General features: G+C 37.0%; 1 protein-coding gene and 1 long non-coding RNA gene across 4 annotated transcripts in view; both read left to right on the forward strand.

Annotated features, from left to right (window-relative positions):
• The window catches only part of LOC126632689 (uncharacterized), a 98,830-nt gene that overhangs the window by 26,996 nt on the left and 51,541 nt on the right, over positions 1-20,293 (forward strand). The gene's annotated exons all lie outside the window — the stretch shown is intronic.
• On the forward strand, positions 8,878-18,571 carry LOC126632678 (uncharacterized). 3 transcript variants are annotated; one of them, XM_050303123.1, is made up of 13 exons: positions 8,890-9,037; positions 9,164-9,190; positions 9,296-9,459; positions 9,705-9,822; positions 10,191-10,287; positions 11,250-11,356; positions 11,960-12,082; positions 12,159-12,312; positions 12,821-12,881; positions 12,989-13,356; positions 15,523-17,146; positions 17,627-18,024; positions 18,181-18,571. In XM_050303123.1, the coding sequence occupies exons 3-12, from the start codon at positions 9,332-9,334 to the stop codon at positions 17,880-17,882; spliced, it is 3,036 nt and encodes a 1,011-aa protein (XP_050159080.1). In that variant the 5' UTR covers positions 8,890-9,037; positions 9,164-9,190; positions 9,296-9,331; the 3' UTR covers positions 17,883-18,024; positions 18,181-18,571. The 3 variants fall into 3 exon arrangements, with proteins under 3 accessions (XP_050159078.1, XP_050159080.1, XP_050159081.1); XM_050303121.1 differs by lacking the exon at positions 9,164-9,190 and having other exon boundaries at positions 8,878-9,037; XM_050303124.1 differs by lacking the exons at positions 8,890-9,037; positions 9,164-9,190; positions 9,296-9,459; positions 9,705-9,822; positions 10,191-10,287 and having other exon boundaries at positions 11,952-12,082.

The raw sequence follows: 20,293 nt of genomic DNA on the forward strand, positions 1-20,293 counted from the left end.
CACGCCTGCCAACTCGCCTTGGTTTGGTTGGAAATTGCCTTGAAAGGGGCGGTGCTCACCGGAAAACTAGGGAAGTTTTCCCCCGTGAGGTTCCTACGTCTAAACATCGATAAAACTTCTTAAAACCACTTCCAAACATACACTAAGACATGGTCTACAACTATTGGATGAGGTTCAAGGCTTACCTTCGCCGGAGAAGGAGGAAACTCACCGGAGAACTTCAGTGAACAATGTAGGCCGAGAGAAAGGGAGGGGGGTGTTCTCATTCGATTCTAAGCTCACTAGGGTGCTAATGGACATGTTGATGTTGTTGTGGTGTTGTTTGTAGGTAAGAAAAGCCCTCGGAAGGGTTGAGATAGAGAGAGTTGAGAGAGAGTGATAAGGGAGAGTGAGGGAGAAGAGAGAAAGATGAAGACTTTTCAGAAGAAAGAAGAAAAAAAAAATAAAAGAAAGGGAAAGGGAACCGGGGGACAAAACAAGGGGTAGGCCCCTTGGGCACACCATTTAAGACCCAAAAACCATTTTTAAAAGGAAAAAATATCCCCAAACTTAATGAAAATACAAAAACACCCTTTTGTTTTGTAAATCCGGGATGTTACAAGATGTGTTTTGTATGTTCTTTTTGTATTCCATTTTCTAGGTATTTGTCTTGATTTGGAAGCTTGAGCACTTTTTTAGTGGTGGGTTTTGCCTTTTTAAATTCTACATCAGGTGTGCATATTTTATTTATCTATTTAACTGCATATCGAAGATATTTTCGTATATAATGTTAATATCAAAATTCATTTGAGAATTAAAATTGACATTAAATTTATAAAGTTTGAACCTTCCTCCCCTCTAAACTAGACAAGTATCCATTCTAAAATAGATGCAAAAATTCTCGCATCGCCATCCATCCCACTCTCTCCCTCTCCCTTTCAAAACCTAGAAGTTATAGGAGCCATTAGAGGTGGGCACGGTCAGGTTTGGCTTGGTTCCATTCTCAAATTCAAATCGAAACCGAAAAATATCAACAATTCGGCTCGGTGCGGTTCCACTCAAATTTATTACTAAAATCGTACGGTTCGATTCACGATTATTTCGGTTTAGTACATACTGTTTTACTATTCTAACCAAAATTATATATATTTTTTCAAATCTTCTACTTCCCCGGTTTTTATGCCCACCCTTAATTAGTTTTACTCCACCCTAGAGCCTGCCATACATACACAAAATTGTGCTAGCAAGAAATATATATTCAACTAATGGCTAATAATACCATTTCCTACAACACTCTTAAATAAAATAAAATGAATTCAAATATGAAATGGAGGCTAATGTTGGGATAATGGATAAGGAGAATAATCGAAGAAAATGGGAAAGTGGTGCGGTGCAAAAGAAGAAGAGAGGAAGTGATGAGGTAAAAAAACAAAACAATAATGCTAGCTTTAACCATTAGGGTTTAGTTATGACTTTTAGGTTTGGACTTAATTAAATTTCATTTGGGTTTATATATAGGGGCTAAGTGAATTAGAAATTTTAAAAAATAAATAAAAGGTTTGGTCGGGTTTTGGCGGTTCTATTAAGATGAAAATTGAAACCAGAACCTGTATGAACGGTTCAGTCTGTTATTGAACTAAAGTTAACTTTTTGTTGTCAACGAGATTTTTTATGGTTTATTTTGTTGCGGTTCGATTTGGTTTCGTGGTTCCACAGTTTTTATGCCCGTCGTTAGGAGCCATAAATGCCACCATCTCACTGCCTTTCACACTCGGTATCATCTTCCATGAGTGTGGAAGCCATCGAGAAGGCCTCATTCATTTCCTTTCTCGATTGCAGAGAAGCCAGATTACCCCACTTCGTCAAGTACCACGACCTCGACATAAGAGGAACAATTGATTTGAGTTTTGATATGGTTGATGTCATGCTGATGCCAGCATGATGTTAGATCAAACTCGAACATACAATCAAATAAGAATTGCCTAATTGGGTAATCCGGCTCAATTAGGGCCACCAATTGCCCGACTTTTTGTCATGGTGTTGACCCTAAAAACTACCAAGTCTACGTGGCGCGCAGGCCGAGTAACTAATGAGTAAACTACGTCATTAGGTTGTGTGCGAGGCGTGCCAACTCGTCGACCGAGCTCTGCCAGGGAGTAAAATGTGTTGATGTGGGGTTGAACGCTGCTGACTTCTTGATCTCACGACTGCGCCCGAGGAAGGAACACTTCTCGGCCTTCGGGTTCTAGAGCCTGAAGACAAGGCTACTAGTTCTGTTCATAAATCGTCGACGTCATATTCGGTCACAGTGATTATATTCGTTAAAGTATAAGCACGCCGAATCGACACTAGATTATATGGGCACAAGTACTCAAAACAAATGTACATATTGATTGTGAAAATGGTTCGGCCGTCAGAATGCTAAACTCTAAACCCTACTTGTGAATAACCAATCATAAACAATTCGGTGTTCAATGTGCCGAGCCCAGTAATTTGTAACATCTCACTTCACCAAGAAGGCTAATAAGATGACCTCTACCAATAAGGATTTGAAAATCCTTCTCGACCGAGACTTGGATAGATAACCAGTCAGCCTCAACGCAGTGCTGTTCATCCAAACTGAAGGTGCTCCGCGGTTGATTGATTCTACGGCTCCAGTGCTGTTTATCCAAACTGAAGATGTCGCCGGTTGCCTTCACAGTGCTGTTTATCCAAACTGAAGATGTGTCGGCAAAAAAGAAAATAAAAATCTGAAGGTTGTTGAGAGGTTTCGCGTAGAGCGAGAGTTTGCGCAGGGCAGTTTCTGTGTTGAATTGGAGGGGCTTTTTCCGTTGCCATTGCACCTGTATTTATAAGACTGATGTACTTGCTTGGCACGACCTGATCCTCGAGTAGAGTCTAATTTCAAACTCCCATGTGCTTGACATGACTTGATCTTCAAAGGATTGTATTTGATCTTTGATGACGTGGCTTTACCACATGATTTCCTTCATCCACATGTAATCAAAGCCAAACACCTCATCTGACACTTCAATATTGCACGACACTTGAACCTATGCACATAAATATCTTTGGAATTATCCCTTTGCAATTAAAAACTTCAAAAAATTATCTAGGCAGGTGCATGCAACCCATTTGATGTCAAACTTTGAAAATAAATCCAAATGCTCTAATCCGGTGCACTGCTAACAAATCCAAATTAATTCGGATTGTTCTGCTTGCTTTTGAATTGGGGCTATGATTTGTATCCCTGTTGTTTTGTATGAGAAAATCAAGATGATTTGTTAAAAGATAATTATTATGATTAAAAACCATAACATTATTTTTAACAAAATAAAATTATCTTAACTTTCTTATCCAATGGTCTAGAACCATGCTCACTCAACGGTCTCGATTACTCGGGCCAATAATATAAAATCAGGCGCAAGCATTGGCCTTTAGTTTCATTAAGCTCGGCTCATAAGTCGAATGATCAAGGAAATTATTCATCAACGCATATCAAAATTTCCCTCAGCTTCGGCTAGATGGCCTTGAAACTTGTAACTTGCCGAATGACCAAGAAAAACATATAGCCGAGAACTACTGAGAAACCACCGCCGAATAAAAATTTATTTGGCAAACTAATTTCTAAAATTCCATTCCTTTGACCAAAATTTGAGATAAGGTCCACCGAAATATTAAAACAAATCCCCCATTTAGATAGCCTTTTACTGTAGATATCATGATATGAAAGAGACCCATGATTTTACTGTTGAGCACCAACTCATGTCCGCCGAGCTCCGCAAAAGTTGGCCTAACAAAACAACAATAAAACCCAGATTTGGCCGAGCCATATGGTCGAGGACAATAAAACCCAAATTCGGCCGACACTGACTTAGAAGTTAAGTCTATAGACTTGGTTACATAACTTGAAAAGTATATTTGATGAGTTGGCTGAGCTTGGCCTAAATAAATAGACAAAACTTATGTCTTCCCAATTGTGTTCTAACATGACATGAAAGCAAACCATGACTTCTCACTCTTCCCAATTATGTTTTGACATGACATGAAAGCAAACCATAACTTTTCACTAGCCTGGTACCTTGAAGCAAATCATGATTCCTCACGCCACCATGTCCATAGGCTGAAGCCTACTACCTATTTTGAAGAAATTTAGGGGACAAACTCCAAAACATGTGAGTAGTCGTTCGACATGTCATTCAGCCATTCACTCCTCAGCATTTTTAAAATTCGGAAATGGCATCCTAAAGTGGTGTTTTGGTGGTGGCGTCTTAATGCACGCTAACTATATATATAAACCCCATGACCAACCCATGACCAACCCATGACCAACTGGTTATACATATATATATATACATACATATATATATACACATACATATATATATATATATATATACACATACATATATATATATATACATACATATATATATACATACATATATATATATACATACATATATATATATATACATACATACATATATATATATATATATATATATACATACATATATATATATACATACATATATATATACATACATATATATATACATACATACATACATACATACATACATATATATATATATATATATATATTAAACCCCATGTCCTGTTTTTGTCATGCATGCATATACATACATATATATATATATACATACATATATATATATATATACATACATATATATATATACATACATATATATATATACATACATATATATATATATACATATATATATATATACATACATATATATATACATACATACATATATATATACATACATATATATACATACATACATACATACATACATACATATATATATATACATACATACATACATACATACATACATACATATATATATATATTAAACCCCATGTCCTGTTTTTGTCATGCATGCCTACTTCTTTTTTCTTAGATTCTTCCGTCATGTGATTGCTCTGGAGGACTTCTCCTAAAAAGCTTAAAAAGGGGCTGAATGGCTTTGTTAATATCTCCACTTTCAAGCATGTCTTTAGGGGCACGAACCTCAAAACTTTTTTTTTTTAAATCGGCCAACGCTATGGCCACCATAGCATACTCCTGATTTTCTCGGCTTCGGCCTAGATAGCCGAAAGTTGTTTCCCTTTTTTTTTTAAGTACAAGGTCAGGATGCTTGCTGCCCCCTATTTTCTTATGCATCATCGGCTCAAACAGCCAGATGGATAAGAATATATAAAAAGAAACCTGGAATCTAATATATGGGAATAAAGTGGCAGATCCATGATAAGGAGGAGGCTAACGATGTTTTATTCCTAGTTGAGATTGTTTCATATTAAAATTTTCAATTTGATTTTGCTTTAGGCCGAATAAAGAATAATCTCCAAATACTTTTGACATGGCGAAATTCTTTTTCGGCCGCCGAATGTGTTGAACAATTATTATGCCCACCAGGCATAATAACTTCGCCAATTTCGGCTCTTAACTCGAACAACTTAGCCGAATGAGATTTCTTTATGTCGGCTTTATCACCAATAACCATGTCAATTGGCGTAGTTTCGGTGTCTAAGACGACGTCTCCAATTACCATATCAATTGATGTGGCTTTTTCGTCCGAAGCTGTGTATCGAGCTTGTTCATCATTGGAACACTCTTCTAACAAATCATTTTCTAAGTTGACTTGTGGCTTAGAAACTTGAGCTTTTGTTTTTAGGCCTACCACAATTTCAGTCTCGACAGAAAAAACAGGTGGCCTAGGTTCTTCTTCGGCCGTCTTGACAATCTTCTTAGGCTGAATGTTGGCTATGGCTGGAGCGAAAAATTGCCCCCCGGCCTTTTGATCCAACCATTCTTCAAATGGAATTGGTTTGAACCCAAATGGCGTTTTTTATCGAGCCACTCATAAAATCGAGCTCTATCTTCATTTAACCATTGATCTTGTAAGCTGTGATGAACCTTCACCCTTGTCATTTGAGAGAAAGATTTTTGCATTTCTTCATTTGCTTTAAAGATCTGGTCAAGGAGTTTTTATTGCTCGACAATTTCCTTGAATAGGCGCCGAATCTCATCCTGATTGTGATCTTGATATATCATGTGAACTTCATAGTTTTAGCACTTGGTCCCACCGGGCGTGCCAAAATGTTGATCCTAAAAACTATCAAGCCTACGTGGCTCGCAGGCCGAGTAACTAATGAGCTAATTACGTCATTCGTTTGTGTGTGGGGTGTGCCAACTCATCGGTTGAGCTCGGCCGGGGAGTAAAATGTGTTGATGTGGCGTTAAACGTCGCTGACTTCTTGATCTCACGTTTGCGGCCGAGGAAGGAACATGTCTCGGCCTTCGGGTTCTAGAGCCTAAAGATAAGGCTACTAGTTCTGCGAAGTTCATAAATCGTCGACGCATGATTCGGTCACAGTGATTATATTCTTTAAAGTATAAGCACGCTGAATTGACACTAGACTATATGGGCATAAGTACTCAAAACAAATGTACGTCTTGATTGTGAAAATGGTTCGGCCGTCAGAATGCCGAACTCTAAAATCTACTTGTGAATAACCAATCATAAACAACTCGGCGTTCAATGTGTCGAGCCCAGTAATTCGTAACACCTCACTTTGTCGAGAAGGCTAATGAGATGACCTCTGCCAATAAGGATTCGAAAATCTTTCTCAACCGAGACTTAGATAGATAACCAGTCAGCCTCGATGCAGTGCTGTTTATCCAAACTGAAGGTGCTCTGCGGTTGACTGATTCTACGGCTCAAGTGTTGTTTATCCAAACTGAAGATGTCACCGGTTGCCTTCACAGTGATATTTATCCAAACTAAAGATGTGTTGGCGAAAAAGAAAATAAAAATCTGAAGGTTGTTGAGAGGTTTCACGTATAGCAAGAGTTTGTGCAGGGCATTTTGTGTGTTGAATTGGAGGGGCTTTTTCCGTTGCCATTGCACCTATATTTATAGGATTGATGTACTTGCTTGGCACGGCCTGATCCTTGAGTAGAGTCCAATTTCAAACTCCTATGTGCTTGACATGACTTGATCTTCAAATGATTGTATTTGATCTTTGGTGACGTGGCTTTACCACATGCTTTCCGCTGTCCACACGTAATCAAAGCCAAACACCTCCTCTGACACTTCATTATCGCACGACACTTGAACCATATGCACAGAAATATCTTTGGAATTATCCCCTTGCAATTAAAAACTTCAAAAAACTATCTAGGCTAAGTGCATGCAACCCATTTGATGTCAAACTTCGAAAATAAATCCAAACTGCTCTAATAAGGTGCACTACTAACAAATCCAAATTAATTTGGATTGTTCTGCTTGCTTTTAAATTGGGGCTATGATTTGTATCCTTGTTGTTTTGTATGAGAAAATCAAAAATTGTTAAAATATAATTATTACGATTAAAAACCATAACATTATTTTTAACAAAAAAAAATTATCTTAACTTTCTTATCCAACAGTCTAGAACCATGTTCACTCAATGGTTTCGATTATTCAGGCCGATAGTGTAAAATCAGGCGCAAACACATGGGCTGGAGCTGGTTTTTCCAACTTTTGTCAGAAGGTTGGACTTGCTCTTATTGCCCCATGGATCCGAAAATACATACAAACGAGCCACTTAGTATTACAGTATAGTGATATTCCTCTTTATTTGCAAGTGAGAGGTCTTATGTTCGATTTTTGCCAGATGCGAATTTGAACCACATTATTGCTAGCCCATTGTGAGGCTAGGTCCGCCTCATTCCCTTTAGTGTAGATAATATCGTTTGTTAAAACAAAAAATAAAAAAATAAAAAAAGGCTAAATTGGATTAATAGTTCCGTAGTAATAGAGTAATCGGAAGATAGTTCCCGTAATGAAAAAATTTAGATTTAAACCCTTATGGTAAAGTCCGTTAGGATTCAAGTCCAAAATTAACATTTCTGTCAACTCTTCGTTAACCCATTCAGCCTTCATTCATAACTAGAAGGACTAAAAAAAATTCATTCATCGAAGGTGGTTATGAATTCACAATCTGAAAAAAATCAAATCCCAACTACTTTCCTAAATTCCAAAAATATGACCAATTAATTCCGCGAGGAGAGATGTTATAGCAGAACTAGCAGATATTAAGAAGATAACCACAATGCTTCTCACGTAGAAGCGTGATTGTTTGACGCAATATTTGTGCCAAACAGATGCATAAGTTCCTGCATTCTCTTTGCAGCAGCTGCTTCCCTAAATGCTGCAGAGACCTAGACGGCGAAATGGATAGTCTCGAGAGGTGAGAGAGGAAGAAGAAGGAGTCCATGAAGGCGAGGATTAGGGATTTGTTTTGGAGGAGCAGCATGTTGTGGCTTCATAAATTTGGTTGGTTTTATGTGGAAATTGGAGGTCATTGAATCATTTGGGTGCGGAATCAATTGGTCATATTTTTTAATTTAGGAAATGTTAATTTGGGTGAATGAGTTGATGAAAATGTTAATTTTGAGATTGAATCTTAACGGATTTTATCACAAGAGTTTAAATCCGAATTTTATAAATCTATATTCCAAATACTCTATCATTACAGTAAATATTATTCCAATTTAGCCAAAAATAAAAAAACATACAAACGTGTGGACGATTTGATTATTCATAGAGGAAAACTAATGAAAATAGTTTGATTTAACGATAAGGGCAAAATAAAAGATAAAGTAAATAGTACCAGGATTAACTTTTTAGTATAAAAATATAATTTTTCATTAAAATGAATAATACCGAGAGTTTTTCGTTAAAATCCCCTTTTCATTGCCCTTCCTTTTATTGCCCCGTGGGTCCTTACAAAGATTTAACAAGACCATGATTTGAAGTTTCTAACAAATCTGAGGGGTATAAACGTAATTTTAGAACCACACCCCTTCCTCATGCCATCCCATTGCACAGTAGCGAAAACAGGTCGCCCCTCAGACATACGAAATTTCAGAAAACTTGGAACATTCACATTTCTTCTCAGATCTTCCCAGCTCAAGGTACCAAAATTGAAAAACCCTAATTTTGCTACTCCACCGCACTCAAATCTTCATCAGGTATCCATAATCTTCCTCTTTCACTTCATTCACTCTCACAATCCACTGATCCATCACTGCCATTTACTAATCAATATTCTCCGGGAAATGCGATCGGTTTCTGACGCCATTGTTGATTTCGATCAGGATATTCGCAAGAAAACAGCGGAATCTGTAAATAAAAGCAATTGAATTTGATTTTTTCCGGATCTGTTTTTTATTTATTTGGTTTTTTCATCATTTTTGGGGTTTATGATTTGAATTGTTTGCATATGGCAGTGATTGATTTTCAGTTTACTGGGAAATTGAGTGGAAATGCAGCGCGCTCCGGCAACGATCGAGGAACAGTTGTTACTGAAAGCAATCAAAGAAGAATGCCCGTGGGAGAGTCTCCCGAAACGGCTTCAAGTCACTTTGTCTTCCAAAGAAGAATGGCACCGAAGGTTAGAGTAGCTAATGCTTTTGCCATTCTTCTCTTTATAATAGGCGGTTAAAGTACTTCGGACTGTGAATTAAATGATAGTTTCGGGTTCATAGTTTAATGTTTTGTCGAGAAAGTGGAAGGACTGGAATGTCATGTTTCATAAAAAAGTTTACACTAGTAGTTTAGTAGACGAATTAGGTTTTAAAATAGTGTGGTTTTGTACTTGGTTTCTGGTACTGGCTTAAATTTGCTAACTCCGTGCAGGGTAATTGAACATTGCATAAAGAAACGACTCCCATGGAACACTTGTTTTGCTCGGAAAGTGTGCAAAGAAAGTGAATATTATGAAGACATGATGCGGTACTTGCGAAGGAATTTAGCAGTGAGCTTCTTACTTTTGAATTTCATTCGAAGTCCATTCTTTGAATTGGTCTGAGTTGAGTTACATTTTTAGTTTACATGCTAGGGACGCCTCTTTCTTTCTGATAATGAAAAGAGCGACACTATTTACAACTTCAGCTTTTTGGAGACCAACTGGAGAATTTAAGTTTTGAATTTTCGATTTTGATTCTGCATTTATTTGGGTTAAAAACTGTTTATGTAAACAACTAGGATGAAATTGATACTTTGCTTTGTCCTTTCATTTTCATATGAATTTATTCAGCCATCAGAGTAATATAGGTTTTTTTTTTTTTTTTGGTTTTATTTAATAGGTTTCTGCGGTTAATGTGTTTATTTTATTACTTGCAGCTATTTCCCTATCACCTTGCGGAGTATGTTTGCCGTGTAATGAGGGTATCCCCCTTCAGATATTACTGCGATATGATTTTTGAAGTTATGAGAAATGGTATTAGTTTATTTACCAAATCCTTTCCTAGTATGCTGAAGTTTCCTGCTATTTACTGTTTTTACTGTGATTTGTATGACAGTTTCTCTTCGAAAGTAGGTGTCTTAGCCATTTTTTAATTTTGCAACACTCTTATTTGTTAGAATAATTGTCTGATTGAAGGTGTAGTTTGTGGATTTCGTCTGCTGGAGCAATGATTGATGCGTATAAACTATAAACCGTGTGGGAACTATTAATTGTTGTCATATGGCTTTCAAAGATTTTGCGTCCTGCTTATGCAGTATCAATTTAAATTATTGGAGACCTGAGCTTCAAACTTAACACAATTTATCATAGGTACATTTTTTATGTAGGCTAATGAAGATTTTTAACTTCTATGTAAGAAACTTGTCGCAAGGGCGTGAATTTGGCTAAAAGAAGCTACTTAAATGGGTGATGATGCTTATTAGTTTACAAGTCTGTATATATATTTATACAGGTATACGAAAGGGACAGTGTTACTTTAGCAACTAGGATTTGAAGTATCGGTTATATCCAGGACATATCTGGTGGAGTAGCGTATCTGACATGCCAGATCTAAAATTTTTGGAGTATCCATGCTTCACAGGGATTAGATTACGGATTTTTGTTTGTTGGAAAGGATTGATTGTATCACGAGAGATCTAGAAAAAGCAATAAGTTGAAAGAGCTAATTGGTCTTACAGGTGATTGCTTAGTATGCGAGTAAAAGACGCAACAAAACATTACATTATTTTCTCATCAGATGTACAAAATTTAACTAGAGTATGCCCTTCAGTTACATTGCATTTAAAAAGAAAAAGCAGAAAATAAAAGAGAATCTGGTGCTGATAGAGCTTGATCAAGTTGAACAAGTGTGCTAAGAGTGTGTTTTGTGAAATATTTATTCACTGAGACACTTCATCAGCTTATGCTTATTCTCATGCATATCACATTTTTTGCAGAACAACCTTACGACAGCATCCCCAATTTTAGTGCTGCAGATGCCTTGCGCCTTACAGGGATAGGGAGAAATGAATTTATTGATATAATGAACAAGTGCAGATCTAAGGTATTAATCAATTTGCTCGTTTTGTATATGGTCCATGTTACGGTGTATGCATAGTGCATACGTGGTATCTGGATTGGATACAAACATTGCAAGGCACCCCGGCATATACGAAGTATCACAATTTATGAATTCTATGGCATAGTTTAGAGCAACTACACCTGGTCTTACAAATTTTCAGTCCAACCATTCTTTAATGCAAGACATCCTGGGGGATAAAAAATTGAAGTTTGCATTTGTTTATTTAGTCTCCAAATTTGGAGACTTAGGAGCTGGCATCCCTTAAGTCCTTCCTGTTCATCTCTTGCAAATTGTACATTTAAATTAGATGAATTTCTAGAGTTTTCAGATGAAGGTCTGTACTCTGCATCACAAGATTAAATTGATTTAGGTCATGCATAATGAGCTGTGTGTCAACTGTCATTTGCCTTGTAATTTTATTCCTATTAATGCTAGACATACTGTTTAGTTTCTTCTATATAATTTTATGATGGCAATGCATATTTTTACCTTAAAGAGTGCTTCAGCTTTAGGCATTATAGTTACTACAACAAAATGGAACTTCATATCCTTTACCTGTTGTTTACTTTATTTTGAGCTATCCAGAAAATTATGTGGAAGCTGAACAAGTCAATTGCAAAAGAACTTTTACCTACACAACCTGTGGATTTTACAATTGAACCGTGGTGGGGAATTTGTCTTGTGAATTTCACACTGGAAGAATTTAAGGTGAGAACTGCAAAACGACAATGTCATTAGATATGTGCTTTTTGGATGACCTTACAGTAATTTCCCGTATTTTTAGAAACTCTCGGAGGAGGAAACAGCAACAATAGATAAAATATGTAAAGAGGAAGCAAATTCATATATTCTCTTCGATCCAGATATTATTAAAGGTCTTCACCAACGAGGATTAGTATACTTTGATGTCCCTGTATATCCGGATGACCGTTTTAAAGGTAAGTTGTATGGATGAACAATTGGCATGCAAATTCTAACCTTTTTGATTTTATCTTTGTATACTGCCTAATTGGATTAGATGCCCAAATATTTACATGGTTTTACCTTCCAAACCTACACAAATGGTTTATGGTCATTGACTCATTTTGATCAAATCATTTTTCTAGTCACTATACAGTTCTATATACTGATAGTTGTGTCAGCATGGAGTTTCAACATATAATCCTATACTTCCTTTTTTAACTTTTCAAGTATTTGGTGAAGCCCAAACTTTTAACCAATCGTACTTCTACCCAACTCCTTAGCATCTGAGCCAAAACCTAGAGTATAAGTACCTTCTCTTTTTCATCATTTATTCTAAATAAAACTGTGAATGGACGTACATGCCGAACTCCCACCAACCCCACTAAGAATGAAACTGAACTTCTAATGTATTGTGCTAAGGAGAAAAAATTCTATATGGTGGTGGAATATTGTGATGAAATATTAATAAATGTTCTCGTTCAGTTTCCAGGCTCGAAGGATTTGTTTCGAACAGGGAGCAATCCTATGAAGATCCTATAGAGGAGTAAGGAAGTTGTCTAGTACAAAGATACCTTAATTGTTAGTTTGTCATTTGAATTTTGTTTCCTGCAGTGGAACCAGGATAATAATACTCTACGCTTCATTGTTCAGGTTACTATATGCAGTTTTTGTTGTTTCAAGCGAGTATGCAACTGTTGCTGAACTGGCAACAACATTACAGGCTGACCTTTCACAGCTGCAGGCTGCTGCATCTTTTGCATGTCGATTGGGATGGGCGGTAAAAGTATTTGATCCAGCATCTGTGCTTCAAGATACAAGTTTACCTGGATCTCCTAGAAACAGTCTCAGTGAAGAAGATACTTCTGGTCGTAGTACAAGCTCAGCAAATATGTTTGCTGATGGTGAAGCTAGTCTACAAGGAGATGTTTCGGGGACGGAAAACTCTTTGCATGATCGTGTTGCATTTGTTGTTGATGCGAACATAACATCCTATCTTATGATGGGGTCTGTCTCACCAGGTTTGTTTCTTCTTCTCAAGACCGAATTAGTTTATTATATTGAATACCATCAAGTTCTGATCTGCAATCTGAGTTTTGCTGACATACTAGTCATGTGGTTGAAATAGATAAGGTGGGTTGTCTAAGCAGTTGTGCTTGAGACCTTACCTTAAGATAGATATCAGTTTAAATGTCTGGAAGTGGTACCAGCATGTTCTTTACAGCTGCTGTACCAGTTCATTGGGAGCTCTCAGCATCTATAGTGTCTCGTACAATTTTTCTTTTTGTGCTGGCTTTCCTCGAAGTGGCACTACAGTTTTCATGAACTTATTTTTCTCTGTCCTAAAATTTATCCAATAAGTACTAAAGTGATGGTAGCCTTTCACATAACCTTTCACAAGTCGGCTTCTCAAGCAAAAAAGTGGAGGTTATTCTCATTTTGGTGGAATGTGCTTGAGTTGGGAAGTGACATAGACTCCGTCTCAGTATCTGGCTTACACATCGGAGAACAGGCTTTCTTGAACTCAACTATTAGTTTTGCTCAATCAGCTTCTTTAAAGTCTTTAAATAATGTTCGTATTTCTGCTTGAACGTTTAAGCAGTTGTCTACAATTGTTTGTAATCTGGAAGCCGACTTAAGCATAATGCCTTACACAGCCTGATATTTTATCATTATGACAGACTTGCGCAGCAACCAAACTATCCTTGCCATCTTGCATGAAACGTCAGATTGTGCCATAACTGACTTTAACATTGCGTCAGTTGTAACATCATTTGTTATTTATCTCCCATTTTTCATGAGTAGGATAACGATTCAATTTTCTGCTTGAAAGTTGCTGGAGCTTACTGCTTCAATACAAAGGGATTAGCTCAACTTAATGGGATGACTTATCAGTGTCATGAGTAGTACCCCTTGGGCATTATATTCAAATCATGAAAAAGAGAGATTGCCACTTGGTACTACGGTCTAGTGGTATTCCTCTTCACTTGTAAGTGAGAGGTCTTAGGTTTGATTCTCGCCAAATGTGAAGTTGAACCACGTTATTATGGCAAACCCATTGTAAGGTTTAGCCCACTCCCCTATTATCTTAGTGTATACTATCGTTTTCAAACAAGAAAAAAAGAAAAAAAAAAGAGAGATTGAATTTTGAATTGTCTTGTTCTCTTAGAATAAGGGAATGATGTGTCCCTTTCCCCTTAATACCTTTTTGAGGGGAAGAGCTGCACCATCATCTCCTTCCGCGAGAAACTCAATCAAATTTATTCCAGAGTTGAGTTCCTTCGAAATTGCATACCAGTGGGCCAGTAGACGTTCCATAAGGGATGAAACCGCTACCTGTCAACGATTGCCAAAGGTTGTACTATACATTGGAATACTTAAGAACATTGTGAATGTTTTTGATAGCTAAAGGAATGTGGACCTGATAGAACGAAGGAAATTGAAGAACTGATATGCATCAAATAGATCCTAATTTTTCCGTGTAGTATGAGTTTCATGTAGGATGGAGAGTAAGGGAAAGCAAGAGGAGATATCTGGACTCAATTCGAATTTTGGCATCACACAAGAAGTTTTCGTTTTTTGGATTCACTTCGAGAGAGAATGGAAAATTTGTGGCATCGGAGCCAATGGTGTCTTGGGCTCATGCCTAGTCAACTCACCATTCACAAGCAAGTTCAAACTGACAAGAGCTTTAAGTTCTTTCTCTGTTCACTTCAAGGCTTACAAAGTATGTGAATTGTTGAAGGACAAAATTAATATGCGTAGGATTCTAAAAGACATAATAGATAACACCTTAGGTATTGTTCATGTGGCGTAGAGAGGCTCAAAGACAATGAATATTACACTACAAAAAATAGACCTATGCATTTAATTTGCATTAATTACACAAAGAATATCAATCATGTGGTGCTTGTTACTTGATAAGATTATTTATCATATTTGAAAATTGGTACTTGGTACTTGGTGTAATTTGCATTGATTACATGAAGAATATCAAGCATGACGTAAAGGCTTGTAGATTAAATTTTTATTCACGTACAAAAAGTTGTATTTGTGCATTGTTGAAAATGTTGTGTTTGTGCTTTGTATCAGTCATCATCTGCATTTCATGCTTTTATATGTTCTTCCAATCTTGAGTCTTATACTTGAATATTTTATGCATTTTGATTTCTTGTATTTTCTTTTAGGCTTGAAATCGCATGCTGTGACACTGTATGAAGCAGGAAAGTTGGGTCATACTAGTATTACAGATCTTTGTAAGGATCTGAGTACGCTAGAGGGGACAAAATTTGAAGGAGAACTACAGGAATTTGCAAATCATGCATTTAGCCTCCGTTGTGTTTTGGAATGCCTTCAATCAGGAGGAGCTGCAACTGATGTGAAAACAGAAGAAGTTTGCAAGAACATGGATATGATGGTATCAAACAATGATGCGGCCACACTCATAGCTGACATATCTGATGTCACCTTGACTAAGAAATCAGAACACTTAGCTACACATGAAGTTGATGTCGATGATGATATTTCTGTGAAATCAGGAATACCTCAGGAAGGTTCTGTTTTGGCTGAACCTGCTACGGATAGAGGAAGTGATGAAATATTAATTGGTACATTATCAGAAGATATCACCAGCTTAACTGAAGTCCCTAAACCAGACTTGAATCTCCAGAATAATGAGAAACCGATACATGCTAAAGGGTTAGATGTTGGAACAGAAATTTTAAAGAAGAAAAAGAAATTCCGAGTGGATATCCTTCGCTGTGAAAGCTTGGCGTCTCTTGCAACAGCAACGTTAGATCGGTTGTTTCGTCGTGACTATGATATTGTTGTATCTATGATTCCTCTTCCACCTTCGTCAGTACTTCCTGGACCAGCAGGTCCTATTAATTTTGGGCCTCCCTCGTATTCATGCATGACACCTTGGATGAAATTAGTTTTGTACTCAAATGTGGCATGTGGACCCCTATCTGTTGTTCTGATGAAAGGACAATGTTTACGCTTACTTCCTGCCCCGCTGGCCGGTTGTGAGAAAGCCCTTTTGTGGTCTTGGGATGGTTCTACAATTGGAGGGTTGGGAGGCAAGTTTGAAGGAAATCTAGTGAAGGGAAGTGTACTTTTACATTGTTTAAATTCACTTCTGAAATATTCTGCTGTACTAGTGCAGCCCCTCAGTAGATATGACCTCGACGAATCTGGAAGAATCATCACCATGGATATTCCATTACCCTTAAAGAACTCTGATGGTTCAGTTGCTTGCATAGGGGAGGAATTGGAACTGAGTGAGAAGGAAAGTTCAAAACTGAATTCTCTCTTATGTGATATGGCAAACAAGATAGAGTTGTGGACAGTTGGCTATATTCGCTTATTGAAACTTTATAAAGAAAGAGATTCAGAACACTTTGCACCTGATGATGAGAAGTATGAATGGGTCCCATTGAGCGTCGAATTTGGAATGCCACTGTTTAGTCCGAAATTGTGCAATAACATTTGTAAAAGAGTGGTCTCGTCGCAATTACTTCAAAAAGATTTACTCACTGAGCATCATGATGCAATGCAAAGTTTAAGGAAAAGGTTGCGTGATGTTTGTGCAGAGTACCAAGCAACAGGTTCTGCTGCCAAACTTCTTTACCAAAAAGAGCAATCAAAGGACTTCTCACGACATCTCATGAATTATGCTAGTGGAAGGTGGAATCCACTTGTCGACCCATCGTCTCCCATTTCAGGAGCCTCGAGTGAGCATCAGAGACTAAAACTTGCTAACCGACATCGTTCCCGAGCTGAAGTTTTGAGCTTTGATGGAAGCATTCTAAGGTTTGTCTCAAAGTGTTCTCTTCTATATTTGCATCTTATTCCTTTCTCTAACATCTATATGTTTAGTATTACAGCCAGATTTTTATTTTATAGTATTCACTATTTGCTATATGATCATCGTAACTTCCACTGTACATTGCATCTTTACGCTTGTGCTTTTCTTTGGACACAATGATACTTCCCACTTACAAGTATCTTACCCTAATCCCCATGGTTCTTCATGTAATAGTAAATGAGTGTCGGACATGAATGGAGAAGAGTGTCGTATTCTTAAGTGTCTTAATAAATCAATTTCCAGTTGGGAGAAGTGTTCTATGAGTCATGGATGAGGAATAATGAACGAAACCCTTGTATATATATGAACAGTATTCAGATGTATCTTCTTTGTATATGATGGTATTCAGATCGTATGTTCTAGCTTCTTTGTTATGATAGTATTATAGAATTTTCTCAAACTCCATTGTATTTACTGGTATTTAGATCATATGCTCTAGCTCCTGTTTATGAGGCTGCCACAAGGCCAGTTGAAGAAGCCCCTCCGGTGAGCACTACAAAAGTTGAGGAAGAAGAAGCAGACAGCAGAGAAGTAGTCCTTCCTGGCGTTAATCTTGTTTTTGATGGCTCTGAGTTGCACCCCTTTGAGATAGGTGCTTGTCTACAGGCTCGTCAACCTGTCTCATTAATAGCAGAGGCAGCTGCTGCCTCAGCAACTCTGCAACAAAGTAGGGGTTCATGATAGAATCTTGCTTGGATGGCGAATATAGAAGATTCCATCACGTTACTACGAGTAACTTCATGCTTATTTTAGTTTGATTATTTGGCTCGCTTGCTCATCTTTGCTGTTGGTCATTATGCACCAGCTCCAGCTTTGTTCAGAGGTAAACACCAGGGAGTTTCTTATTCATTAATGTTATCAGTTCAATGACTTATAACCTCTGCAGATGATTCAAAACAAACCATAAAAAGATCTCTGCATATTGCTTTAATTCCTGATACAAATTACCTGAGTAGCTGATATCTGTTAATTGATGCAGGTTGGTGTTTCCGTACAAAGCTTTGCTGATGATGGAAACGCCCCCCGTGTCTGTAACTACAGCGAAGAGAGCATATGGTTTTTCTTAAGTTTAACCTTAATCGTACCTGGTGCTTAGATCCGGGTGATTTATACCCACCAGTGAAACAGTACACCCTTTTGTTTCATTTAATTTTACTTTTTTTCTTTGTTCTTCTAGGGGGTGGGGATAAAACATACAGATTTTTCGGGTGCGCTATAGCATGTATGAATGAAAATGCATTAGAATATACATTGTAAGTCTGAAATGACATTATGATTTTGTAAAAGAAAGATTAAATGTGAGCAACTGATGAGAGGAGGTCTACATTGTGATCCCTCTTCTCTTGAGATGTGATTCCAAGCTTCTGAAATCTTTATTGTTCAATTCTTGTAATTTTGTTGATAGTCCTTATTTCTGAATGTCGTCAATTTCCTTAAAGAAGTTGTTGTCGAGTTAGCAGGGCAGTCCTCTCTTCTAAGAACACGGTGCGCGTAGGGTCAGTTCTCTTCTAGAGCGATACATTTTCTGGCACGTATTTTTCTTGTGGTTATATCATTCGGCAACTTTTTTCAACGTTTCGAACCGTTTATATTTTAATACATAATTTATAGATTATCCTTTAAAAAATTAGATAAATTCAAAATCATTAAGACAATAATTTATAGTGACGAATCATGAGTTTCATCCTTTAGACCGTACAGCTAAGTTTAATGATAAAGGTTTTGAACATTCTTGCTAACATACTAAGAAGAAAAATTCGTGAAGAAGTGGGAGACATTATTTTTTATATTCTTGCCGATGAAGCATTGGATACTGCTCCAAAGAGCAAATGACTATTATTTTAAGATTTGTTGATAATGATAGTTTTCAACGATAACATTTTTTGGACATTGTCTGGGTTGAAGACACTATGCATCGACACTTCATAGGGAGATAAAGAAAGCCCTTGCTTTCCATGAGTTGCCTATAAAAAAGTTAAGAGGCCAAGGCTATGATGGTACGAGTAATATGGGAGGTCAGTGGAATGAGCTACAATCATTATTTGCTAAAGATTGTTCATTCGCTTATTATGTGCATTGTTTTGCCCATCATATGCAATTAGCATTAGTTGCAGCCTCAAAAGGAGTGGTTGTTATCTAGTTTTAGGTCCAATTGTTAATGTTATTATTACTTCTCCAAAGCGTTATACTTAGTTACAGGTTGCACAAGCAGTTAACATTGCAAAGTTGCTGTTGTGAACTTGAGATGGGAAGATAAGCTAATCAAATTGGTACTATACATTGACCTGAAGCTAATCGTTGGGGTTCTCATTATGGTTTAGTATGTGACAATACATATGTACAATGCATCTTGTACAATATTTGAGAAAATAAAGAATGATAAATTTGCTACAAATGCTTTGTGTGGGGAAGCTACTGGTGCTTACAATGCAATCAGATCGTCTGAATTTGTTTTCATCTTGCATCTATTGCAGGAGATCATGGGAAGCACTGATATCCTTTATCGTGAACTGCAAAATAAGTCGCAAGACATTCTAAATGCTATGAACCTGTTCATTACTACAAAAGATGTCCTTCAAAACTTGTGATTAGATGGTTGGGCTACCTTTATTGACAAAGTGAATTCATTTTGTAAGAAACACGACATTGATATGCCCGATATCAATACTCAATACAAAGTAGAAACTAGTCGTTCTTGTCAGCAAACAGGTCATATTACAATTGAGTATCATTATCGCATTGTTATTTTCAATAATGCAGTAGATTTTCAGTTGGCAGAGCTAAATAGTAGGTTTAACGAGGAGGCAATGGAACTTCTTATTCTCAGTTCAACTTTAGAACCAAGAGATATTTTTAAGGCCTTTAACTGATCATATATGCAAGCTTACAGAGAAATTTTATCTCAAGATTTCACTCAGCAAGAGCTACATATGTTGAGGTGCGAGTTGAAAATCTATGAATCAGATCTACCGCATCATCTTGTGTTTCAAAAAATGTCTAATACTTCAGAATTATGTCTTTAGAGCTTAAAATCACAATATTTTAAACAACATAGAGCTCAAAACTTTGTAAAAACAAACTAAAATTAGTAG

The sequence above is a fragment of the Malus sylvestris genome, chromosome 8 (genome assembly GCF_916048215.2).
Source record: "Malus sylvestris chromosome 8, drMalSylv7.2, whole genome shotgun sequence".
In the NCBI taxonomy this organism is placed as follows: domain Eukaryota; kingdom Viridiplantae; phylum Streptophyta; class Magnoliopsida; order Rosales; family Rosaceae; genus Malus; species Malus sylvestris.